The sequence below is a fragment of the Mytilus galloprovincialis genome, chromosome 2 (assembly GCF_965363235.1).
Source record: "Mytilus galloprovincialis chromosome 2, xbMytGall1.hap1.1, whole genome shotgun sequence".
Lineage (NCBI taxonomy): Eukaryota > Metazoa > Mollusca > Bivalvia > Mytilida > Mytilidae > Mytilus > Mytilus galloprovincialis.
In genome coordinates, this window is record NC_134839.1 from 64,793,033 (window position 1) to 64,819,626 (window position 26,594).

Here is a 26,594-nt window from a genome sequence, read left to right on the forward strand (position 1 = left end):
AAAACATGTTGGCCCCTAACATAAATGAAGAGATATAATTGACAATATTCACACCTGGATCTGGTGCTGACGAAGTAAAATTGGTACAGTTAATGTTATTAACTCTTGACGAATGAATGGATACGTATGTAAATCATATTTCACGAAATATATGCGGATCTTTTCTATCTAGATCGACAGCAGAAACATTCAACCCGGATAAATTTCCCCAACTTGTAACTCGTTGGTATTACATACCTCTGCGTCATCAGCTTATAATATTCCTTCACGCCTATTCAAACACATTCAAATACGGATTCAAATTTGAACATTAAATAATAATTAATATAAAACTAAAATCTTGTAATAAACTTCCGATTTTCTCCTCCCTGTTGTGTATAAAATAATTTTTCTGCTGATTTTAATTTGCAGAACACAGCATTATTGAAAAATCAAATTACACAGCGCGTTGTAATACTGATATAGTTATAATTATGAAATAATAACCATCTGACGATTTGTAACTCTGTGACCTGGCTTTAATTATAAACCATTGTATCTGTATAAGTATTGCTTTTAGTCTTGTCTCACGAAACTCAATGTTAAATCACTGTGTTGGAGGAAATGGTTCTAGGCTAATGAATCTGTACAATTTATAGAACACTTTATGACATCATTTGATTGTTGAGGTCGTTCATATTTGTTTTAACCATGTTCACCTTCCACATGCAAGTCTATAAATCATCGGCAGTGGAACAGTAATTTTGAGGTTGTAAAGATTAAAACGTCGAGGATCATTACAACAACTTATGGGATATTTCTTTCACATTTAATCTGTACCAGCGAATGCCATTTTTCTGTATTAATATACTCTAAAAGACTAAATAAATAATTAATAAAATAAATTACAAATATGTAACTTATTTCTATAAATTATTAACTACATGTTTGTGTTATCATTTTTCTCTTTCAGATCGATAAAACCGTTATGAAAATTATGAAAATATCTCGACGTACATTATGTACTGTTTGGCAGCTAAATACAGTATTATAATTTAAAAACCTGTGGTAAGTTTTTTAAACTAAGAATTTGTTTTTTAATTCAATCTCCGTTACATACATAGCAGATACATAAGTTTATAGTTTAGTATGACGTCTACTATCACTGAAGTACATATTTTTGTTTAGGGGCCAGATGAAGCACGCCTCTGGGTGCAGTATTTTCTCGCTGTGTTGAAGACCCATCGGTGGCTTTTGGTTGTTTTCAGCTCTTGCTCGGGTTGTTGTCTCTTTGACACATTCCCCATTTCCGTTCTCAATTTTATAAGGTTGGAAATGTTGTGAAAATATTACTGCCGATCGTTTTTTTCACATGCAGAAAATAATTCCAGCAACTGTATTAATCTAAAAGTGATACGTTGTTTTTGGTAGATTTTAAAAACACTGGACATGCACATTGTTTGTATTATTTCCATACATAAATTCTAGGAATGAATGAGCATAAACACTGGCACGTGTAAATAATTACGTACATCATTCTACAAAGAACATTATTAAACAAACTCTTTGATTCCATTAATCTTTTGTTTATGAGGCAAATTGAAGAAATAGTTAAAACAATCAACAAATTGTTCGCTAAATTGTTTTAAGCGTCTAAAATATAAACTTCAGAAACTTTTGCTTCATTTAGTTAACTACACTATGTATAATTTAGCTGTGCACCATATAGATGCAAAGAAATTTTGATAGACAATTCTTGCTTGAAAAATCTTGCATTATTTAGTCTAGTAAAGAATGCTGTAATTCTTATTAATAGATCAAAACACATTTAGTATATAAATTAAACTAAGGCAGACATAGTTCATCTCACCAACCTCCCTTCACGATTCATTTATCAACATAAGGTTTTCGCGATGAGGTCCATTTCTTCAAACAGCATCTTTAGTCATGTAAATTCGGAATATAGAATGTTTGTATAAAATTCTAGCAGTACATTTGACAGTAGGTGTCATCTGACATTGACATTGACCTCGTTTTCGTTTTTCAATCATTGCTTAATCGAAAGTATATCGTTATTATGTCCATTCTGAGATAAAATGGGTAAAAGATCAGTTTTATTAGGTTTATAACATGATCCTGTAAGGTGTGTATGTCTATATTCATGATGTGGTCCGTCGTTCCTCAGATACTATGAGTAAAATGTCACATATATTGCCTTCGATTTGCAGATTAATGGCAAGATATAATTGTCACTTTGAAAGAGTTAATCAGACCTTGACCAAATTGTCGTGGATCGTTGACTGTAGGACATTGGTGGGGTTCTTGTTTCACGGGCTTAAGTTTCCATGTTAGGATTTGTAGGCTTTGATTATCTTCACGTCGTTTTTCGATAAAAAGAAAATCATTTATTTTCAAGTTATGAGTTAACATATCCCTTTGGTATCTTCCATCTCTCTTTTAAATATTTTCAATAACCATCAATAACCATCAATCGTAATATGTAATAACATATTAAACGATACCCATTTTCTGCACCATATGAGCATTTCAACAATCAATGTCTCTTCAGTGATTTTCGAGACCAAAATATTTGAAAATTTAATGAAAAGATTATTCAATGGAGGAATCAAAAAGCACAAAAAGCACAACCAAAGCTGGGTAACCAGCCGAGACATTTCAGCTTCAGTACTCTTCTTTTGGAGAAAACATTCAGAAAGGACTTCCTTGATACAAATACAAGTCATCATGTTCACCTGATATATTGAGAAATTCTTATAAAACGTCCGTTTATTTCCTTACCCAACAAAACTATTGTTTATTTGTTTTGAAATTATTGAATGGGTTTTATTGCCGTTAGAGTTCTCTTCCTTTTATCAGAAACGTCTTTCAAATTGCATTATTGATTTCAAGATCTTAGTTTGAAGATTTCATAGTAATAGTACTTATGGAAGTAATTAATAGTACTATGTTTACACAGAATAACTTTTTAATGTTCGTCATGGCCTGAAAATCAAAGATTGATGCTTTTATTAGTTTGACTTCAATATCAAATATAGACTATTTTTATTAAAATGTGTTCAGTGTCATAATGGAATATGTCATGTGAAATTTATAAAAGTAATAAAATAAATACTAGTAGCATGGCCGAACCAACGAGTTTCAAGTAGACATTTGATTTGACAAAAGGTACCAAAATCGAACGATGAATTATAATAAATTATAACTTATTTATCAACCTTCTAGAGGGTGTTTAAGCCCATTTCGTTGTTATAGACATGTGCACTTGTGAATATATATTAATCGCTTAAATTGTAAATACCAGTGCGCACATAGTATGATATTGAAAGGGGGGAATCATCATTTTAATATGGTCAAAACGTCCAAATAATCTCTAATTTCATAACTGAAAATACATGTCGCTTTATGATAATTAAATTTCGGTGAAACAAGTTGTAATAGTTGGAGTACGGTAAAAACGTTTAAGTGGGATTTTGTAAACAAAGAACGACAGTGTTTTCCCATATGTAGTTCATAATCTGATAATTCATGATAATTTCTTCCGCCAAGTACAATTAAACGAGGATGCATTAAGTTTGGTAACTAAATATAAGTACAGAATGTATGACATTTAACATACTTTAAGTCACATGATTCTTTTATCCGACACCTGACTTTAATTCCTTGAGGAAAAAGAATAATGTTCATGTATTCATAATAATTGTGTAAAGGACAGATTGTAATGTCATTTAGCAAATATATGGTAAGGCCCTTTTTTAATAAAGCAATTCATTTTACCCCACGCTACTAAGTATTGGGACATACATGTAATGTTTTGACTCGTCCGTCCATCTGTCAGTCAGTCTGTTAGTAATACTTTATATTGGCTCATGATGGCAACCTTACTGGAAATCAATTTCACTTATTATGATTAGATGATAATTTGTATATTGATTATAAGGTCAATAACACGAAAGTTCAATGTCGTAATTTTTTTTTTTTTTTGCTTAAAAGAGACTAAATACAGAAAAGTGTTTTCCAAATGCGATCAAATTCTGCACTTGGGATTGCGACCTTATTTGGATATAAGGTCACATATAATATGAAAAAAAGAAGATCCTCGGTGATTTTAAGATCGCTACTTCAAAGTTCAGTAAATTGACTCATAATGCCGCATATGGAATTGTGACCTTTCTTGTATCTAGGTGCATGTAACATCATCTAAGATAATTACTGATTAAGAAGTATACAGTAAAGTTTATAGCTACTAAAATATAATGAGTTAAAACAGTATTATTGTCTAAAAGCATAATAAAATGTAGGTAAAACGAAAAAGCAAACTAGGCTCCGGATATGTAAGCTTGTGAACTAAATGTTCTTTTAGGCTGAAGAAACAACATATTGCCCTTCATTTTTTTTCTACAATGTGTTCCATGTATCTTAAAATGTGTCCTTTTTGTCATAAAATTATACTTGTTTCTCGAAGTTATGTTCAGATAATCCTAATTGAGTATCTCGAAGGGCGTTATGTTTGAAAATTTACAGTTTTTTTTTCGTCGTTTTTCTTAGCTGACAAAATTGCAATGCAGGCTTAAGGGTGGTGGGGTTATTGAATATTGTCTATATAAAATTGAGAATGGAATTTGGGAGTGTGTCAAAGAGACAACAACCCGACCAAAGAGCAGATTATGGAAAGCCATGTAATTCTTGATCACATATAAGCCTTTTACAGTGTCAATTAAACTAAATTCCAAGATCAAAGGTCAAGGTATTAACTGGTTACCGTATAGCCTACTACAATAAGCAAGCCCATGCCATACATACATGTATCAAAAACAAGAAGTTTTTTTTTCCATTTAATTTCTTTCATTTCAATTATTAAATAATCATAGGTGGCAATGCCACTTTTCTATCTTAAAATAACAAAAAGGTACCAGGCTTATGATTTGATACGCTAGTTTATAAATTTGATACATACAATGAGAATGACAACTGGGAATGTTGTCAAGAAAAAACAACCCGACCAAAGATAGTCCAAGGCCACCGATATGTCTTCAACTCATCGAGAAAATCCCGCATCCGGAGCCGGGCATTAGCTGACCCCTTGATCCCCTAGCTCAGTGCAATGCATATTATGAAAGATTTATACCTAGGGAAATAATTCAACCATTTTGTTCATAGATTCTTAAAATGTTATACATGTTCCAATCCTAATAAATGGAACACTATATACATGTATATGAACAATATTCAATGTTAACAATTGAAATTAAAAATGAACAAATTCATCAACTACCTTCATATTTTACGTAAATTGGCACCCAAAGTCGCATAATTATAAAACGTTACTAGCCTGCTCCCTGTTACAAGAATTCAGTAGTTTATTAATAGTTATCAAAGGTACCAGGATTATAATTTAGTACGCCAGACGAGCTTCAATTAGTGTAGTGTGGCTCAATTCGCTGTTTAATTGCTGGCTGACTTCCAGCACTACAGTCCACAAACATACATTTGTAACACGTCACTTCACAGCATTTGATTTAATTATAACAAAAGGAAATCACAAACTGCTTAAAACAAAAAGAATAAAACTGACATTTCTAATAAAACCATCAATAAGAGAAATCATTAAATATGAAAAGATCAAAAACTATTGTATGAAATATAATTTATTACACATGATTATGCCTTTTGAAAATCTCTCACATGAATCATTTTCCGGCAGATCAAACAAATCAACAGTCAAATGATTTGATCCAGGTCAATAAATTCTATATATATATATATCAGTACAATGAATGTACTAGCATCGTCTGTCTTGTGTTCGCGCCAAAAAATGTGGACGGACTATGACCTCAACATTTAAAATTATCTCTATAAAACCAAGTTCCTCTTTTATAATGTCCAAGAACACATATTGTACATGAAATAGTTTTGTATGAAAAAAAGCATGTTGAAGAATTTAAATTGAGACTTTTAGTTGCCTCATTGTATTGATTCACAAGTGTATAATATTAAAATCGTACTGAAATTGTTTGATTCCGGTAGATCAATAATACCCTCATGCCGGATGTTTAATGTAGCGAATTGTTAAGCGTGAATCCGTGGCATCAATTGCTTTCGTCTTGTCAATAGAGAAAGCGAATCAATTGTGTAAAATTGTATTTTAAATAAGTTTTCGAAGACAAAAAGTAACAACCATTCTAGATAAAGATGAAAGCTGACTTGCCTTATACAGATCAATTCTGTAGCAAATTCCGTGTTTTTGTTCTATATCTCTTTTTGAATTTACCTGTGTTTTTATGTCGATTTTGCATGCATTGGATTGAGATGTTTAAAGGATGAGACGTTTAGAATTTTCAAAAGAATTGATTTATTTCATAATCGCATTAATTGTACAAAAGCAGAAATAGCTAACGCAGCTGGGGATTTAGATGTGCAATGGAATTTTCAGTACTTGACAATTAATCGGAAAACTTTGTGTTAACTTAAAGGATTATCATGAAAAGAACGAATGTTTGAAGATGACATTGTAGTAAATTTTGTACATTTCCTAAGAAAGTTTGGAATACGTTTTAAATGAATGTGTTGATGAACTCGTTTGATTCATTAAAACATGATCAGTTACGAGGAATTTTGAAAAAGGACAATTAACAGATAATTAAATTGACGCCAAAGCTAATTTTTTTCTATTCTACTCGAAAATTTGTGAAAACTCAAATTCAACACAACATATTCGTTGAAATTTAATTAGAGAACAAACCTAAATTTCAGGAGTTCTGACGTCAGTTTATTTCTTGGTGTATCGTCTGCGTGCAGTAATAAAAGCCATTAAAGAAGGAATTGAGGAATATGGCCGTCACATCTGAGTCCTCTGAGCGTTTTGTTTATATACATTTAAGAACTAATGATTGGGTCATTCGACGAATGGATCCTTGTTTGGATTCATTGAGTTCATCGTTAGCTTAGACGATATAATTAGGAAAACACAATGATCAATGTTTGGATTTCCGAGGTTTATTAATCTTAGAAATGTTTTAGAGCATTGATCCGAGTGCTATGGATTAATTATTTATCTTCAAAATGTAAGTTAATCGATTTACTTTTAAAGCATCTAGACTTTTCACTTGTAACTAAATAAATATTTCCTTAATGCTAATTAGCATGTATATAGTAATACAATTAGTAACATTCATTTAAATAAGAATATTTATTGAATATATATATATATATATATATATATAAAATAAACAGCTCTATGTCTCTTAAGAATATACTACCATAGTGGTATATATGAATACAATAATAGAAAAATTATAAAACTACTCTCATGCATATAACTATTACCTAACGATTAACAAAATTTCGTTGAACTAGTAAGAGAGGAGTAGACTATTCTACCACACGCTATCAAAATCTGAGAATTTGAAATGATAACCATATAATTTATGAGATGAAAATTAAAGTGTTAATATTATAAACTTCAAACAAATTAAAAATATTTTAGATCTTTTTATAGAATCAAAATACAATACAGAGCTTCATATTTCTGCGGAGGTCTATATGAAACAAATTTACGTAGTTTGCATGTTTTTGTAAAATTTTACATAAACGGACGTCTTTAACCAAAACGAAATAAGGTTTTTCCAAAACTTTACATTTAATAGAAGTTGGGTTTTTGATATGATTGTTTTTCTTTTTCATTCTTATGATAGTATTACTCAAAAGTTCAAAAAATGGTTCAAATTGTGTTTTAAGTGGATTTGCTCAGGCCCTTTTGTGAGAAAAAGGGAAACTGCTCATACCTCTTTACAACATATCATCGTAGCTGCCATATTTGACTTTTATTGTAGATTTTCCTTTACATAGATATTTTTGAATTCAAACGAATGCTCATTTATTTTTTCATTATTTATTAAAATGTTTCTGTTTTGTTACCAGAATTGCAAAATCTGAATGTGTAAATTATTTGAACCATTACTTTAAAGTAATAACGATGCGTAAGATCCAGTATTGTTTGCATCATGGAACAGACGCTGACACTGAGTCTATATTTTTCTTTTGGTTTTTTATTTGATAGACTTAAATAACTACGCGAAAGCGCAATTTGTATACTCTCACGGCCAAATAGATATTTTGGTTTCATCTTGAAGGGTCTTAAATACATATACTTATATTGAATCGTTTAAGCATGTCCGGTTGTTTTATTATACAGTTTTAGTCCATTTACTTTGGTTTTAATGGAAGAGTTAGACCAGTGTTTCGTCCAACACCCACAAACAGAGAAAGTCGCTTGCACCGTCGTACGTGCCCCGGACTGTGTTAACCCACAACTCCTCCAAAACAGCTTGAAATAATTCGGAAATTCATGTAAAGGACTTCTACAGGACATAAAGTTGTGATCCTGCTATAATTTAGTTTTTGTTCTGAAAGAATTGTTGGTTTACTATACCAAAAATATGAACTTTCTGTATATGAAATTGAGAATGGAAATGGGGAATATATCAAAGAGACAACAACCCGACAAAAAACAGACAACAGCCAAAGGCCACCAATCGGAAAAGAATAAAGAATATAAAAGTTTAATCAAAGGATTTAAAGAAATTACACCAAACTTGCACAGATTCTTCTACGACACACATCTTCCATGAAAGATCCCCACATTTCTGTCAGTGTACTTATTTTTTAAATTTTTATAAGGCCATTTATATACACACTATTTATAAAGTCTATACAATAAATCTATTTGATATTTTATTAAGTCTTGAAAACATATATAGTTTATCTATAATAATTATTTTGATTAAGCTTTAAAACTATGGAACTTTATAACTACAGGTACACTTTCAGATCAGACCTATACCTTGTCTTTTTATCATGTCGTTTATTGTATAAGTAGTGCCGATCTGATGGGTTTAGTCTTTTCTAACTTCTTTATGTTATAGTTTGTTGTGCGGTTACATAACTGTCGCAGATTTGTACTCACAACCATATTTAACTCAAATCCATGTTGTTCGTCGGTTGTCGTCTGCCTTATTTGTTACAGTTGTTAGTTTGTTGTTTTTATCCAAAAGCATGGTGTTTTTTTTTATTTTGAAGAGTTTCGCATTTGTCGTTTTGAAACCTTTTATGACTTATTGTACAGCATGCATGTATGTTTTGCTCGGTGTCATTAGCCAGCATTTTTTTCATATGAGTCGTTTGGTCTCTGGTGAATATCTGTTTCAATAAAATGTCTTGCTGATGTATGTCAGGTAAAGTTGTTGCTCATGCCATCATAGAAATGGAAAATTTAAAATTGTGCAATTTCGAAAGTATAATTTTTCTGATTCTTTTCTGTATAAATGCGTCATTTGTCACTTATTTTTCTCCCTAGTATACTGTTCCCAGATAAATGAATTAAATATCTTTCGTTTAAACTATTTTTCATATTTGTAACACAAACAAAATTGTATAATGCAATGATGCATTTGTAAATTTTAATACCAAGGCGAAAACCGTATTTCTCCATGTTCATATCTCTTAATAACTTTACTATTTTTGGTTCACGAAAACAGTGATGATCGTAAAACTACAATACTCCATTATTTTAACTGTAAATATAAGACTTGAAGGTCGCACATTATAATTTTCCGAGTTCATAAATCCGATACCGGAAAAACCAGAAAGTGATAATAAAGAATTAAATCCTAATTTACCTCCACGTGTACTCAAATAAAATGTAGTTTTATCTCCGCAAAAATTTCTAATTACGATCAATTACTATCTTGTCTTTATGGCAGAATAAAAGAACTCCTATTGTTCAGTTAACCTGTAGCATGCCGTTTTTAGCATGACCCAATTTAGTTGTAACTTGCATTGATAAGAAATGTAGCATGTACGACAACGAGACAGCAAATCTAAATAAAGCTATAAAACCTATGGACATATCTGGAGGAAAATAATTTTATACCTATAAATCTTCAACATTAGACATCATGTCCAAGACAGTGTAAATATGACCACTAGCGGCAACGTTTCTGGCTAAAGCACATTTACATAAAACGGCATAGAGCGGAATTTCGATAACATCTTTTTTTTTTCGTGGAATTTGTAAAGTCGTGATATCATTCATTTGTAGAATACTATTTCATGTATTTTATCTTTTTACGACAGAATACTTCTATTGGCAAGATCTTCGCAGTATAGCCTTTTTGTGCTAATTCGGCGTAAAGCAACTAGCTATCAATCAATCTATTGGCAAGATCACTAAAATAAAACCAATCTCTGGTATAATGTATCCGCTGTGATTTTTTTTCACAAAAGACTGGACATTTGATATGATTTTTCAAAAGAACGGGAAGTTGACAATAGAACGAAAATCATCCCGATGGACTTTGGTTTTTAGTTTTTACTTTTCAGTTAGGGTTAATTCCAAGAAGGGGATTAAGATATGACATAAATTCGTACTTGCGCAGTCAACTTAAGAATCATTCTTCGGTACAAGTTTTGGACCTAAATATGATAAAATTTAGAATGGAAATGGGGAATGTCAAAGAGATAACACCCGACTATAGAACAGACAACAGCAGAAGATCATCAATAGGTCTTCAATGCAGCGAGAAACTCCCGCACCCGGAGGCGTCCTTCAGCTGGTCCTAACAAATATCTATTCTAGTTCAGTGATTATGGACGTCAAACTAAACTCCGAATTATACACAAGAAACTAAAATTAAAAATCATACAAGACTAACAAAGGCCAGATGGCACACTCACTTGGACGACTATTGTCTTTATCAGAATTCAGTATCAACACAGGAATTAACCAAGTAACGCAAAAGTAAGAAAATCGAAGAAATATATGCAAAGTACTAAGAACTATGCGACAAGACAACGAAACATTATACCTTAATTATATTTGGGCATCAGAATGCTATGACTGCTTACTTTAATGAAATGTCTTTCCCGATTACAGTGAAACAATGGCTGAAATATTTACTGAAACACTAGAATGGCATGGGAATACACTGTGGCACGTGCTTTGAAATGAAATAAGCTTAACTTTTCCAAGGTCTTAGGGATGTATACATACAACGTATATAAAGTAATTGCCATAGTTATTCCTTATAACGCCTTAATATAAGTCTGACCTTAGAAGAGGCACGTATATTTGATAAAAGCTATTGATTATTTCGACAAAAGCGATATCTGTGATTTTTTATTAAACAAAATATAGACAAAATGAATTTCTTTCTCCAGGACAAACATTGTTAGACACATTGGCAAACAATATTAGCTACAACGTTTAACAAGTTGTCCTCTGTGGAGTCTATTATTCATTTGAACTCAGGGTTTTAGAGTCCCTCGAGATGAAACCGACACATGTATTATCTACTGACTGACATTTTGGTGATTTAAAGGTTGTTAACTTAGTAATTGACCATTTCCCTGCCCAGATAATGGCAAATGAACAAATATAATTTGATTTGCCCAAATCGTATCAAGTAATACCATTACTATCTCCGTTAGCCAATAATTTAATATAACCGACTTACAAGGTGTCTACTGAACAAATTTTATAAATGACGGTTGACAGTAGGAGAAACCATAAACATTCGGAATTGTCTTATAATATTGGAAACACTGCGACTTGTTCAAAACTAATACGATTTTAATATTAGTTCAGCCTTAGGGACTTTCGTCCTGGAGAGATCTTGAAAGATTTGGTAAACAACACGACCAACGAGTACAGAATCGTACTTCTTATTTCTGTTTATATTGTATATAAATATTCATATATACATACATTTATCATAATGAACTCTCCATGAATTTTATTTTTATAAGAACAAAAAAAACCTGTATTATAAGCTGCGTTTTAATTCATAATGTATATAAAAAAAGTGATACGGTATTTGCGTCTATGAGACAACATCGAAGTCACAACGACAAATTAAGAAATATCGCACATTGGCAAATTTCTCATTTTTTTAATTTTCAAACCGTATTTAAAACAATTTACAAACATTAAGTTAAAATCATTGAGTGTTGATTATTATACAAAGTACCGTCATCTGTAGTATGTTTCAACAAAGAGATTTTAAATTAGAATAATCAGCAAAAACAATTTGAATGTCCGAGCTGTCGGATGTCATGATAAATTGAATGCATCACAAGATCACAGACGTGGTAACATTTGAACACGTATTTCATGAACTAAAATCAGTTTACCATGAGAGAAGATTGTAATTCAGACTTATTTTTTTCCGTACATGTTTTTTTTCTTTGTAAAAGTGTCAATCAAGAATATTATTTTTTTTCAAATTAACAAAATTCCCCATAATATAAACTGTTTGTCTGGATTTTGTTATCCTTTTTTCATTAACAGTTTGAATTTACCACCCTCCATCCCGGTCGACCTTACTTTTAGATTTATTGTTAATGATATTTTGTTTTGAATATATGCATGAAATATTTGTCAGTGAACGTCAAGTAAACAAAGTTTTATCACAATATTAAAAAAATAAGTATTTAGGTCATATTTGGGGTCAACTGTTTCTGTTGGAGTTTGAATTTTAGTTTCTAAATAATTTCTGAATTTATCAATGACTAAAAAATAGAGAATTTCAAAGAAAACAATTAAAAACAAAAGAGCTAATCAATAAATGGAACAATAAAATAAATAAGTTTAAAAAAAAAACATATATATATATATATATATTATAAATTCGACCAATAAGAATAATTCAATAAACTGTTGTTAAAAAGATAGAGCCGTTCAAAACAGTTCTAGATTAAACCGCCAGGATCAGTTCTGGGATAAAACTGTAAGAATCAAGTCACTTTTAGTGTGGAACTGGCATTTATTAGTTATATCTGTAATTATAGAATAATTCAATTGATAGTTCCTTACAGATTTGAAGAGGTTATAACTTATCCCAAAGGTATCTCAGGTGATATATAATCCTTAATGTACAAGACCAAACTATTGACGAGTAATCTAAAAATAAGAAGAAGTGGTATAATTGCCAATTGGACAGAACTCCACTAGAGACCTAATGACATAGATGTTAACAGCTTTAAGTCAGAATACGGCCTTCAACCTGCTTGACTGATTAGATATAACATTGACATCAGAAACCAGTATTTTAGATATTTTAGATGTATAGAAAAGTGAGTTTCACAATTACATTTGTTGTGGTATAATTTAGTTGATTATCGCGAACATGTTTAATTTTTCAAATGCTTTTGCACTTGTTTATGGGTTCCGCTATTGGAGCACGAATTGTTCTTTCGTAGCACTGACTTCCTCGCTGCTTTTGATTGTGTAGCTCAGTTTTTTTATTTCTGAGTTGCTGATTCGTTTTTTTTTTTTTTTCGTCCATGTGGTTTTTTTTCTACTACTTACTACTTATGGTGTTTCATCAATCCTTCGGTATTTAACCTTTTTTAATCTTTCCATTGGTGATTATTTTGAATAAAATGTAAATTTTTATTTTGCTGTCAATACCCCATGGACATTCTAGTCTAATGAATGTTATTCTGTCTGATTGTCTGAACAATATCAGACATAACATAAAAGCTTATAAAACATTCTAAAAGCTGTTTGGGGGACTACAAAACTATTTATTATTCAAATTCTTCATGGTTAAAAAATGTATACCGGAACACCGAACTGCTGCATAAAACATCCACTCTTTAAAAGAAGATCTCCCTACACAATGCTGTCACACAATGATAACTTAAATATTTTCATCTTTTCCACCCTTTTTCGGACTATATCAATACCACTGCTGCTTGAGTGGTAATAACATGATGTTGAAAGACTACACGTTAAAATATTTTACTTAATTTATTAATGTTATTAACACGTACTTGCGTTTAACAAGTTCTAGTTTCCGTGTTTTAAATACTTCTTTAATGTATTTGGGAATATACAAATTGGATCTGAGATTCTCTTTTTTCAATATTTAAATGTATTTTAAAAGTCCTAATTGCGAGCTTTATTTATAATCATCGATCAAAACAAAAGATTCTAAACATACGAGATTTTAACCTTAGGACTTGCATGTAGTTATAGTACAATTTGAGATGTCGTGTTAAAGCCGATTGTTTCGAACTCAAAAGCCGTGATAATTTTCTCCTCAGAACCTATCTTTCGTCCAGTATGTAAAAGTATATAAGGAATAATCGGAGTTTCGCTCACCATCTCCTTTTTACATATACGAAATTAATGAAATGATGTAAAGAAAGTCTTGTGTATACATATATACATGGATAGTGAAATGTTACTCTTCCAAACAGAAAAATGTGTAAAACCGAAAAACGTCATATAAATATATAACTAGGCATATGAATATTTATGTAATACATTATTTGATATGCGAATGGAAAGTTTATAACATTTTAAATTGTATAACATTGTTTTTCATTTTATTATTCAGATTCTAAGATGCTGTGAAGAAACATAGACCATTATGAATACCGGAAACATATCAGTTGATTCTATGCTTGATGTCAGCACAACACCGGAAATATTTTGTGATTTGGGCAGTATCATAATAGATAATTGCACATGTAATGGAAGCATACAAAACAATACTTGCACTAATGTGACAGCTTCTATAGGATATTCACCTCCAAATCCACTATGGCTGACGGTTCTACTTGGTTTAATGGCGTCCATCGTCATTTTAGTGACTATTTGCGGGAATATACTTGTGTTGTTATCGTTTGCTCTAGAAAGAAATATACGACAACCAACGAATTATTTTATAGCATCATTAGCAGTTTCAGATCTTTTAATAGGAACATTTTCTATGCCTTGTTTCACGTTATATTTGTTACTTGGTTATTGGCCACTAGGTGAAATGTTATGTGATTTGTGGCTATCGTTAGACTGGACAGTGTGTTTAGCTTCACAATACACTGTTTTCTTCATCACTGTAGATAGATTTTTTTCTGTTAAAATACCAGCAAAATATAGAAATTGGCGAACTGAAAGGAGAGTTGTTATAATGGTTGCCTTCACGTGGATAATTCCTTCAGCGGTGTTTTTCATTTCTATAATAGGATGGCAGTACTTTGTTGGAAAGCGGACGGTTCCTGAAGGGACATGTGAAGTTCAGTTTATGGGTGATCCTTTATTTACTTTTCTCTTAACAATTGGATATTATTGGACAACACTAGCTGTAATGATTGGATTGTATGGTGGAATATACAGAGTTGCATTATCTCTTCAGAAAAAATCTGAAGCAAAGCATAAACGACTGAATACTGCTATGGGACTATCAAAAGGTAAAAACAAATCTAAAAAGAACAATAAGAGTGTCAAATCACCTGTAATTGACGACACTGTGGTTCAAAACAATACACAGAACCAAAAACATATCGACACAACAAGTTTTACAAAGCATGCAGAGGAAGATAGGTCTAGTTCGCCAGCATTTGCTTCAGACGACGAAAATAGTGATAGTCATGAAGCTTGTGGAAATGGAAAATCTAATAACAAATCGAAACATAGAAATGACGAAGTTGACGATGAACAAACGTGTTTTGTTAATAGTGCTGTTCAAACTGACACAACATATCGACCATCATTAAAAGGCATGTTAGGTCAGTCATTTAATCATGTTTCTAAAATTGCTCTGTCAATAACTGCACCAACGTCTTCTGACGATGACAAAGAAAAAAGTGACAATGTAGAGAGGCAATCGGAGGAAATTAACAATTATCACAATAATGTGTTACATATTGAAAACACTCCAAAATCAACGGACGCTTTACTTGAAAATGATATACTACAAGGATGTAAATATATTGACGAGGAAAGCTTGAAATCATTGGCCTCTGCTGAAAATATTAGACTCTTGTCTGAGCCAATCATTGAATACGCTTCATCTACTGATGATGGTGGTAATTCCCCGGTGTGGAAAAAGAGAAAGGATAAATATCTGCCTATACCGATACCCGAGGAATTTTCAACAAGTGTATCGATAATAGATAGTGGAGTAGATATGCACGATGAACATGATCAAACTGGTACAAATACTAATACAACCGCGAGTACGTTACCCGCTAACGGAAAATCATGGAACAATGCTGTTAGTCTAGTTAAACAGCGAAATTCGGTACAAAAACTAAGTACTGTGGAAACAGAAGATAAACCTCATAAATTTGGAAGTCCTTTCCATGCCCTGGTTAAATCAATTAGGGCAAAACAGAAGCAAAGAGAACGCGAAAAGCAAAAAACCGAAAGTAGAAAATCTAAATCGGAAAATCGTGCAAGAAAGGCATTGAGGACAATTAGTTTTATTTTAGGTGCTTACGTTCTTTGTTGGACACCCTACCACGTAATGGTATTCATCATCGGTGTTTGTGGAGCTTTTAGTTGTGTTAATGCTACATTATATAATATTTGTTATTGGCTATGCTACTTGAATAGTCCTGTGAACCCTTTCTGTTATGCTTTTGCCAACCAACAATTTAAAAGAACTTTCTTGCGCTTGTTGAGACTTGACTTCCATAAAACATAACATATGTGTTAAAATTAAACAATTACTCAGAAATAAAGCAGTTTTTGAGGAAACTGTGCATGACAATATTTAGATAAATGGTTTACTGTAAAAAGAAATATCTAAGGGAGCAAAATTAAAACAAGGATTCATCTTTTGATTTAATTTACCGTCCATATGCTTTTAGGTTTAAATATTGCAGAAATTCATCATGTCAATGAAATTGATTGCTGTAATGTTGTCACTTCGATACATATATGTGTTCCGTGTTCTGTTATACCTACTTTATAATCAGGCTGGTACCGTTCATATGCTGTAATGAGTATAGTATTTGTAATCTGTCAGAAATCAACCAACAGAAGAATATCACTGCCAATTTTAAGTTTGGTTATCATGAACCTGAGTATGGTATGAAGGAAATACATTTATATACTTTTTCACAATATATCTAGGGACATACATATGTATACCATTTCACAATATATCTAGTTACTGTGTTACACAAAATCTACTTAAACCAAAGAGAAGGTTAATAAATCATGACTTTACATTCGCTATAAGTGTTTTTCCGACAATGTTGACAGTTTTCATGAGTCGGTTTGTCTGAGCTAAATTATATTATAACCGATGAAAATGAGATAATTCTTATTAGAAAAAATAATTGTATTATAAATGATGACAAAATTGAGTTCATATTATATAATAGCTGATAAAAGTGTTTCTTTTCTTTTAACTAATGGGAAGGGTTAATTTTACTTTAACCGGTAAAGATGTTTTAGCTTTATTTTAACCGATGAAAAATGAACAACAATATTTGATTATAAACAATGAGCAAAAACATTCTTACGTTTAGAATAACTGATGAAGTAGTCGAGTTTATTTTAATATGCGTAAACTCTCGTTTTCAGTCTAGAAAACTATTGATTTTTTGCCTTTCAACTTTATCAATTTTATATGCTACGGTTCAACAATTTATACTACATGTGTATCAACTATAATGTGGTGGTTTTTTTTAGTCAAACGTATGTTTCAACCATCTGGAAACTGTACAATATTCAATATTTACGAATACATATATGTTCAACATTGGTGACTTATGAACACTTTATGACTTCTCTTTTTTCCGAACAAGGTTTTATTTGAATGAAATGGTATTTAATTAATAATGATTCAAAGGTGCTTGATGCAGATACCGTCACATTTTTTCAATTGGCTTTTTGAAACTTACATTTTCCCCATCCATTTCAGCTATGTCTAATAATCAAAAACATTGTTTCTATAATGTTATAATGAATCCACTGAACAATTATATAGCATTGTTTGGTAGAATCATTATAACATTTGAAATAGGTTTTTGTTGTTGTTGATATGTTGATAGAGAATCTATCTTTATTTAAAAAGAATCATTTTTTTTTTTTGTTTTTATTTTTTAATTTAAAAAATATAACACCAAGACTTAGGTTAAAATTCAATCAACCGTTAGCTGTTCAGAATACGTGATTTATGCGTACCTGACATTGGAAAACCTTCAACAGAAAATAATTAAGACAACAACAAGTGTCACATTAAGAAGCAAAGCCTTAAACAAAAATTAAATATTTATAGTGACTCGATGACCCATTTTGACTTCTTTCAAGGGAAACAAAAGGGTGATTTGAAGAATGTACCAAAAAATCAATTACGCCTAGTATATAGGCACACTTTTTTGAAAAAAAAAACATTACAAATTTCGCCATCGAATAGATAATCACAAAACATAATTCTTTTGTAAACATTTTGATACTCATATTGTGCTGTATGTAACAAACTGCCCCGATCTTGTACAAGCCTTTTATTATATTCACCGCCATGTCATGAACTTATAACACGTAAATGGATGTTTAAGAAAAATATAGCAAGATGTTGTACCCATTTGCAAATTGGACATACTATAAATACATTTAATATAAGGAAAGGAAGGTACGTCGCACATTTTCAAGTCACTTTGAGTTGCCCATTCATACCTGTGAGTAATATAGCGTTAAATGCGAAACGAAAAGCTAACATCGTCACACAAACGACCAACAAAGCAATTGAAACGCAATGAAATTAAATCAGTTTGTCAAAGTTAAATTGGTCGATATTTCTTTAAATAAATATTTACATTAATAAAAAGTATATTGTCCTCATTTATAGAGGTAATAATTTAAACTTCCTGACCTCAAATCTCACGCACTGAACAATTTCTTGGGACTTAAAACTATACCTTTTGTTTTCCTGTCGTCCACTCCTAGGTCTGATTAAAGATTGTAATATCTTGTTAAAAGAAATATCACAAAAATACTGAACTCAGAGCAAAATCTAATCGGAAAGCCCATAATCACATGGCAAAATCAAATGAAAAAACAATAAAAAACGAATGGACAAGAACTGTCATATTCCTAACTTGGAACAGGCATTTTCATGTAGAAATGGTGGATTAAACCTGGTTTTATAGCACTAAACCTCTCACTTGACATAACACACGATTCGAAGCTGATTGCTAATTTTGAAATTGTAATAATTCTCGAAGTCGGGTTTCATCTGGTTTAGAATTATTTTTATGTTTGATATTGCAGATTGTCAAAAATGTTGAATTTTCATCAAATACGTATCATTATAAAAACACAGATGTTTGAACTAAGTATTTTTGCTGTGATTCGTCTTTATTCTAATAATGTACTAACATAAGCTGTACTTTCTATATGCATTGTTTTTTTTTTATATGATGATATACTATTCAATATACAGTGTGTTTTTTTGCTTTGTGATATTTAAAAAATCAAAATAGGAAAAGACAAAAAATGAAAATAAGCATACTGAGATTTACTGTAGTTCATCATGTTTTTGTTTTTAAAAGATGAAAGAGAGTTTGCTATTTAAAACAATAATATTTTCGAAATGTGTATCATATTTATGCTTGTCAAAAATGGAAAAGAATATACAGGAAACAATATGCAATGGAAATGAAAAGTCCGAATGAATATATTAGATTCATCATAATCTCATCCTTACTTTAATGTTTGTTCTGAATCTAAAATAAGTTCTGATTAGTTCATGATACGTTTGCAAAAATTCAAAAATTGAACTAAAACTTTTCGATTTGGCATCTATAAAACAAGATAGGTTTATAATCCTGGTACCTTTGATAACTATTTTCATGTATATGTGACATTATTGTATACTACATAGTGGATGACAAAAGCACCATTTGATATGAAATTTGTTAACTAACATTATACAACATACATATAATCTACTTAAAATGTATTTCCTAATTTGTATGTACACCAATTTGTAAAGTGTTATTTTGTATACCTAGTAAGCGTCTGTGCATTTTTTTTTCACCTCAAACAATTCATTTTAAGATACTCCCAAATTGATAATTTTTAATTTTTATTCATTTTTTAACACAGGAACAGAAAAAAAGTAACATAACCTTTTCAGTAGATATAAAAAAAAACACCTATTATTGATATGACTGCAACGACATGAAATGAAAAACAAAGGGTTTAATTTTTGACGGGAATTTAAAACGCCATCTTCTGACTTGTTTTGGGAAATCAGTGATCTGTTTAATTCTTTTAAAATATCATTCATTTAAATGGTGTGCTTTCTAATTTTGTATCTAAATTTACCCTTTATAAACATGTCTAAAAACTAGTACACGTCTGGTTTTTTTTAATATTTTACTGAAATTAAGACAAATGTATAACACTCGGTAAACATACTGTGTATTGTCATGAAAGCCGAACAGTTTCTATCGGCTTAAAGTCCCATTTGAACATCGCCATCAACTTGCATAAGTACATTTCGTTAGCCTCACGCATATGCACTTGGTATAGATGGATGTTTGCTTTAACATTCAATCAATTTGATGGATAGATATTTAATGACCCTTTAAATTATATCTCGAAATCCAAAAGAAAGCTGATATTTAAAACGTTTAATACTGTCGAATTAGGATTTTCATGGACCTAGTCTGTTTGTATTTAAGTCTTTGTTCCCAAAAGCACAATTTTCATATAAATACAATCTCATGAGAGTAGCGATACTGCAACAGAAATTGCGGCTTTTAATCCGTCCCGCCATTTGATAAGTTCGCAGACCAAAACTTTAAAAAAAAAAAACTTATAAAAGACAAACTTCTGTAGGATTGTGTCCATTGTCTTTTTCTTTATTGCATGAAACTACATGGAATATACGACGTAAGCTTTTAAAAGACCACATTTGACAGAATAACTGACCTTATTGAATTCAGATAGGAGTAAGCGAGTTTGACACATACTGATTATCATAACAATAAATGCAGATATTATCAATAGACTTAACTATGTCCTCTGTGTACAACTTTTTTTTTAAACTTTTATTGCAAATTCAAAACGTTTAATCAACAAAGACATTTCATTTTATGATTGTTGATCGAAAACTTTGGCTATACTAATCAACTGTCTGGTTGTGGTGCCACAGTTTACGGATTGTGACTTTGTGAAACAAACACAACACAACGTATCATGATGCTCGTGTTTAAAATATGAGATGATAGAGTGATGATGGTTTTCTTTTACTTCATATACTTCCTTTTCGTTAAATGAACTTTGTAATAAAAGTTGTTAAATGATTTGGTGTATTAAATCTTTCTTTTTGAATCTCTTTATAATATCTTCATTCCAGGTTCGTTTACTTTTTCTTCCTTTGCATGGTGCAATTGTTGAATTTCTAACGAAGGTGTCCTGGTTAAGGTAACTATATACAAAACAGCTAACTACAAATTGCAGTCCGGGAAGTAAATACTTTAGTAGGAGTAACTTCTTGAAGTTTTCGATAAAATAAAAAACTTTTACTCCAACCCATGACTCAGCAGAATACATTTTTTAAATGTATTTTTAAATCAATGTTTAACTTAGAATGATTTTTATTTTAAATGAATGATTAATATGCAGTAATAACAGATCTATCAGTATAATAAAATGCAGAATACAAATGTATCTGAGATAGCGCAGCCCAAATGATATTGTCAACATTGGCTTTGCTACAGTTGGCAACCTTTTCTCGGCGTAACAATCTTTTTTATCACCCTCTCAGTTATTTGTTATTTATAGAATTCCATTTTTCATGCAACCCAATTCCAGATGTGGATCGAAATTGTGGAATCTATGACACATACATTGCGTGTGAATGTGTTTTAGATTTTGTTGATTCCATAAGTAACTGATAGTTGTCTCATTGGCAATCAAACAACATCTTCTTAGTTATGTATTTTTGAAATAATAATTTTGAATTTCAAATGGTATGAAGTATGTTAGAAGTTTAAGCTGATCCAGCATTTATGAAAATGACAAATAAACGAAAAAGTTCCAAGGAATGGGCCTCTGAATATATATCTACAAGCTTCATTTCATTCCATAATTACACTCTCAAGATATAAATTTGATTAGCTCGCCATTTTTGTATTAACTTTATTTTTAGATGATTCCATTACAGATGAAGCGTATAACTTGAACAGATAATCTCAGCACGTAAAAACAAAGTTTAAGGATAAGATTACACAAACACCTCAACAGTTTTATCATTTACAGTGATTTTGATTTTGATTTCTTTTTTGTATTGTACAATTAGTGTTCTTGATAATGTGTATTGATAACAATAATTTTTATTTGTCAACACATTGCTGTGTAGTTATTGCTGTCAATCTTATTTGTCTTGCAAATTCTTTTTATAGGGCAAACACTATTATCAATCACTGTCTAAATTCATAAAGAGAATGTGATTTATAAGGTCTGTAGTATCCAGGCTTCACCTTTTTTATCCTTCGAACAATATGTGGTTATACGATTATTTTTTCGGGCACCTTAAATTTTGATTTCATAGTTACTTTATTAGTGAATAATTTAATTTTGAATGTAACGCGTCCTCTGATTGGCTGAGGTTAATTTGTTATGAGCCCATAGACATAATTTAGTCATGTGACCATGACGTCATCAACGTTTTTTATGGTTTTCTACGGTTTAAGATGGAATTAGAATTAAATTATAAGAAATGACTGTAATATTTTTTCTGTCTATTCGAAATAACATAAAAAATGTGGTACACACTGTTAAATAACCCGCTACGTGCGTTATTCAGTGTGCACCAAATTTTTAATGTTATTTCTTCATACACAAAAAAAATATTACAGTCATTCCTTAATTGAAATGACATACATTAGTGAACACAGTTTAATTTGAAATGGTTAAATTAATCAGCAGCCATGGCGTTGTCAGTTTATTTATGAATTTGACTGTCCCACTGGTATCTTTCGCCCTTTTGTTTTACTACATGTAGCATGTTTGGCGACCGATTACGTTAGGCTGGAATAAAATGATAATTTGGTTAAGATTTTGCATCTTGAGACAATAAAGCATGTTTGTATACATGTAATGTCATGGCATCACCGACTAATTTCCTTATACGCACGTGGAATTTAATTTTATAGTTTTTGTTATAAGTTATATTACATATTTTCTTTTGTAATATGTGAAACATTGTCATTTATAACATGACACAATATTTGTATAACTGAGTAAAAATAGCGCGAAGGTTTCATTATGAGCAGATATGAGCAAATTTTATCACAAAAGCTTGTTGTATTGTCCGAATAATTGTTGTGTATATAATACCCTTGCCATAAATAAAAATTAAACATGATTTTAAAACATTTTTGTTGTGCTTTTGCCTTCCTTAATTTATCACAAGATCTGATATTTTTTATTGGTGTACAGATTGATAAAAGTACATGTATGGCATCGAATTAATGATGCAGGTATAACCGATGAAAGGTAATCAATACTGAAGTTTTAATTGTAACACAAGAGACAATGACTAAATGAATTAGCACGTCCACAGCGCTTATCGGGAGTTACTTCAATCAAAAAGGCAAACGTTTGAAATTTTCGGATGGATGTAATTTCTTATTAAATGATAACAGCAATTTATTTGGCAAATTTGGAGGTAGTTTGCAAATGATTAATTGATATGTCATTATAGTGCGATATGCTTCTTTCGATGTGTAAACAACAACGCAGACTCGGAGATAAACAATAAACGGTCATATTACACTCCAACTTAAATCCAAATGTATCGTAACCTATGTACAAACACTATGTCTGTTACAGGCAATATTAAGGGCAAACTATAAAAATCATTTGAAAACCAAGTCAGATCAACACAAAGACAAAACACACAGGACACACACTTTACATATCTGTCAGTACTCGCATTTACTGAAAACTTGTTTAAAGCTAAAGACCGAATAATTGTGATTTATTAAAGACTCTAATTTCTATCAGTACTCATCCAACATTCAATGAATTTAGTATAAAAGACTTTATGAACAACCAGCGACAATAAACCATGCCAGTACACCAATAATATCCATTTAGGTTTTTATCTATTGATAACAAAATCAATATCTATACCGATATAAGCAATATGCAAAGATATTATTTCAGTAATGAAATGGTAACCAGCTAGAATAAGAAATAATATTTAAAAGGTCGGTAACTTAACACGGGTCGTATCTTAATTTACCGGCCCTGTTAACCAAAAAACCGTTAAAATAGAATGAGCCATCCTACACAGCCAGCAAACATTTTCAAACCAAATTATTTGTTTTTATGGAATAATTTAGTGAATAACAATAATAAATAAGTGGTAACGAAATCTATGACATAATACTTTTGTTATCCATTCATTCGATGTGTTTGATCTTTTGATGTTGTTATGTGATTAGGTCCTTTCCGTTTTATATTTTCTTCTGAGTTCAGTATTTTTTGTGATTTCACTTTTTACCAATAATACATAGGTTACTATAGAATCCAAAACTTTTCACATTTGTTTGATATGATTAAATACGGGCAACTAGTTTATACAGAAGACATTTGACTCAAGTGAAAATATTATGCAAGACATAATGTGGCAAAATATCTGAAGATAAGGCTTTTACTCATGCCTATTAACATTGATTTAATGATCTCCAAACATGTCAGAGTTTGTCTTTACCTATAGTATTTTTTCTTTTAATCAGCTCTTCGACGTATGTGTTCGATTTTCAAAAAAGTCTAATAATTTGGATTCGAGGATCCATTGCGCGTCTGTTTCAGTCAAATTAATCCTGTAAATCTCATAAAACAGTTTTCCTCAAGAAATTCAAGAAATAAGCAGGTCACAACGAAATATGCAACAGACAAATAAAATGTTATGCTATATTGACAACCATTTGTGGAACCAATTAGACTATTCTTAAAAAAATCCTTTCTTGTAATCTTTTTGGACTGTACTAATGATGTTTTGAAAATCAACGAAAACTAGACTAGGATTCCTGTTGTTAACTTGGAAAGTGTTTGGCCTTATTTCTGGCATATCTATTACTGAAATCTTCTGTAATTTGAAAGTAGTATACTTATTTTGGGATTTTTGAATTTCGAGTTTTTCCAAAAAAACTGGCTTAACGTGCACTATCTTTTGCTTAATTACTGAAAAACACCTTCAGATTATGCTATATAAATGAGCCATGCTTCTGTTTTGAACCAAGCAATATCGTCGTAATAGAATTACATCAATTGAAAACATATCTCTGTAAATGACAGGTTCATATCTGATTATCAAAAATCCAAAACTCGTTCTAAATAGGCCGATCCATCAGTTAGAATTAAACATTTAAAGCACCGTATGACACCCTACTAGAATAACTTAATAAAAGTAGTCTACGCATTATTTGGTAAAATGTATATTTTTATTGATAAATTACCGTCGAGTGACAAATCTTGGAATTGGTTCATTATAGTTTGATCAGATAAAGACGGAAGATGGATCTCAAACAATTTCACGAGTTAAAAGTCGTCAAATGAGAAAACAACGAAAAACAAATTGTACTCAGTCACATCTACCTTATACTTTTAGATCTATTACAAAACGCATATGCTACATTCAACATGAAATTTATTTAAACCTTTTGAAAAATAAACATTGTAAAATGGACCGTTGAACATGGCAATCTGGTTTGAAAATAAAATATGTTTGATTAAACAACTGTGACAATGTACAAAGAATTAAAGGCATTGTTTGAGTGTAAAACAATATACACATTAAATGTATATGGATAATCTTCTTTTATGTTTAATTTTGCGTTATAATACCAAACATTAGCGTATAAATTTGAATTAAACTATTATAAATATCATAACCTTGTAAACTTATTACAAACGGTATAGCACAATCTTATGTTGGTTATATATAATGCTAGGCGGTGTTGTCGTAAAAGTTAGAAAATAAAGTACAGGTTCCAGCCCCGGCGCCGGGGAGGAAGTTACGAATCAAATCTACTCTAACATCGTTAGGTTGATTTTCTAGGTTTAAAATGTTTTACAACTCTATAAACAATTAATGTTTAAAGCAGATACACTTTTATCAGCGCCAATCCGACATTTATCATTCACATGTGCATTTCTAGCATTCTGTGGTGAGTGGAATTCAAGTTGACCAAATACAAACAGTGCTTTTTTGTTAATTTTGTAATTCTGCTGAGTGCAAAAGTTGTCATTTTAGTTTTTGAAAGTAAGGTAAAAAAAAGAAAGCTTTTTTGAAAATTGACATGTAATGAGTTCATGATATCTGTCATCAACATGTGTGGCACTAGCACCACTTTTGTAAACAGCATTCCTTTTTGTTACAAATGTTCTTAAGGGAAATAAAATTGCACTAATTGTTAAAATTGAAGGCAACAGTAGTTTACAACTGTTCATAAATCGATTACTCGAAAACAAATCCATATTATATACAAATATATCATGCTTACAAGGGGTATTTGCCAAAAAATCTGGTTTGAGAACTATAACCAAATTTCTAGAGCTGTTAGGCTTTAATTGTAAATCAGGTATTCTATGAAGTTTCTGCTTGACTGTATAAGTTTTGTAATAACTGCAGCTGTACTATTTGCCAAGTTATTTTTGATGTACAGTCATTGACCGTATATCGCCTTATGTAAGACGCTGACAATGCGTTTTTGTGGAGTTTTATTTATGACGCCATGAAATGCACAACTTCGTTTCAAATTCAAAGATGATGGTT

General features: G+C 31.0%; 1 protein-coding gene across 6 annotated transcripts in view; it reads left to right on the plus strand.

Moving 5' to 3' along the window:
- LOC143064119 (muscarinic acetylcholine receptor gar-2-like) overlaps positions 1 to 23,186 on the plus strand; it is a 107,155-nt gene extending 83,969 nt beyond the window's left edge. For 3 of the 6 annotated variants that reach the window (XM_076236701.1, XM_076236703.1, XM_076236702.1), the window contains 2 exons: positions 953 to 1,047; positions 14,400 to 23,186. In XM_076236701.1, coding sequence (XP_076092816.1) covers positions 14,433 to 16,490 — 2,058 coding nt within the window. In that variant the 5' untranslated portion in view covers positions 953 to 1,047; positions 14,400 to 14,432 and the 3' untranslated portion in view covers positions 16,491 to 23,186. Of the gene's footprint in view, positions 1 to 952; positions 1,048 to 3,657; positions 3,740 to 6,243; positions 7,062 to 14,399 lie in introns of those variants that run through there. The other 3 variants (XM_076236706.1, XM_076236705.1, XM_076236704.1) reach the window with 3 other exon arrangements.
- The last annotated feature ends 3,408 nt before the right edge of the window (positions 23,187 to 26,594 follow it).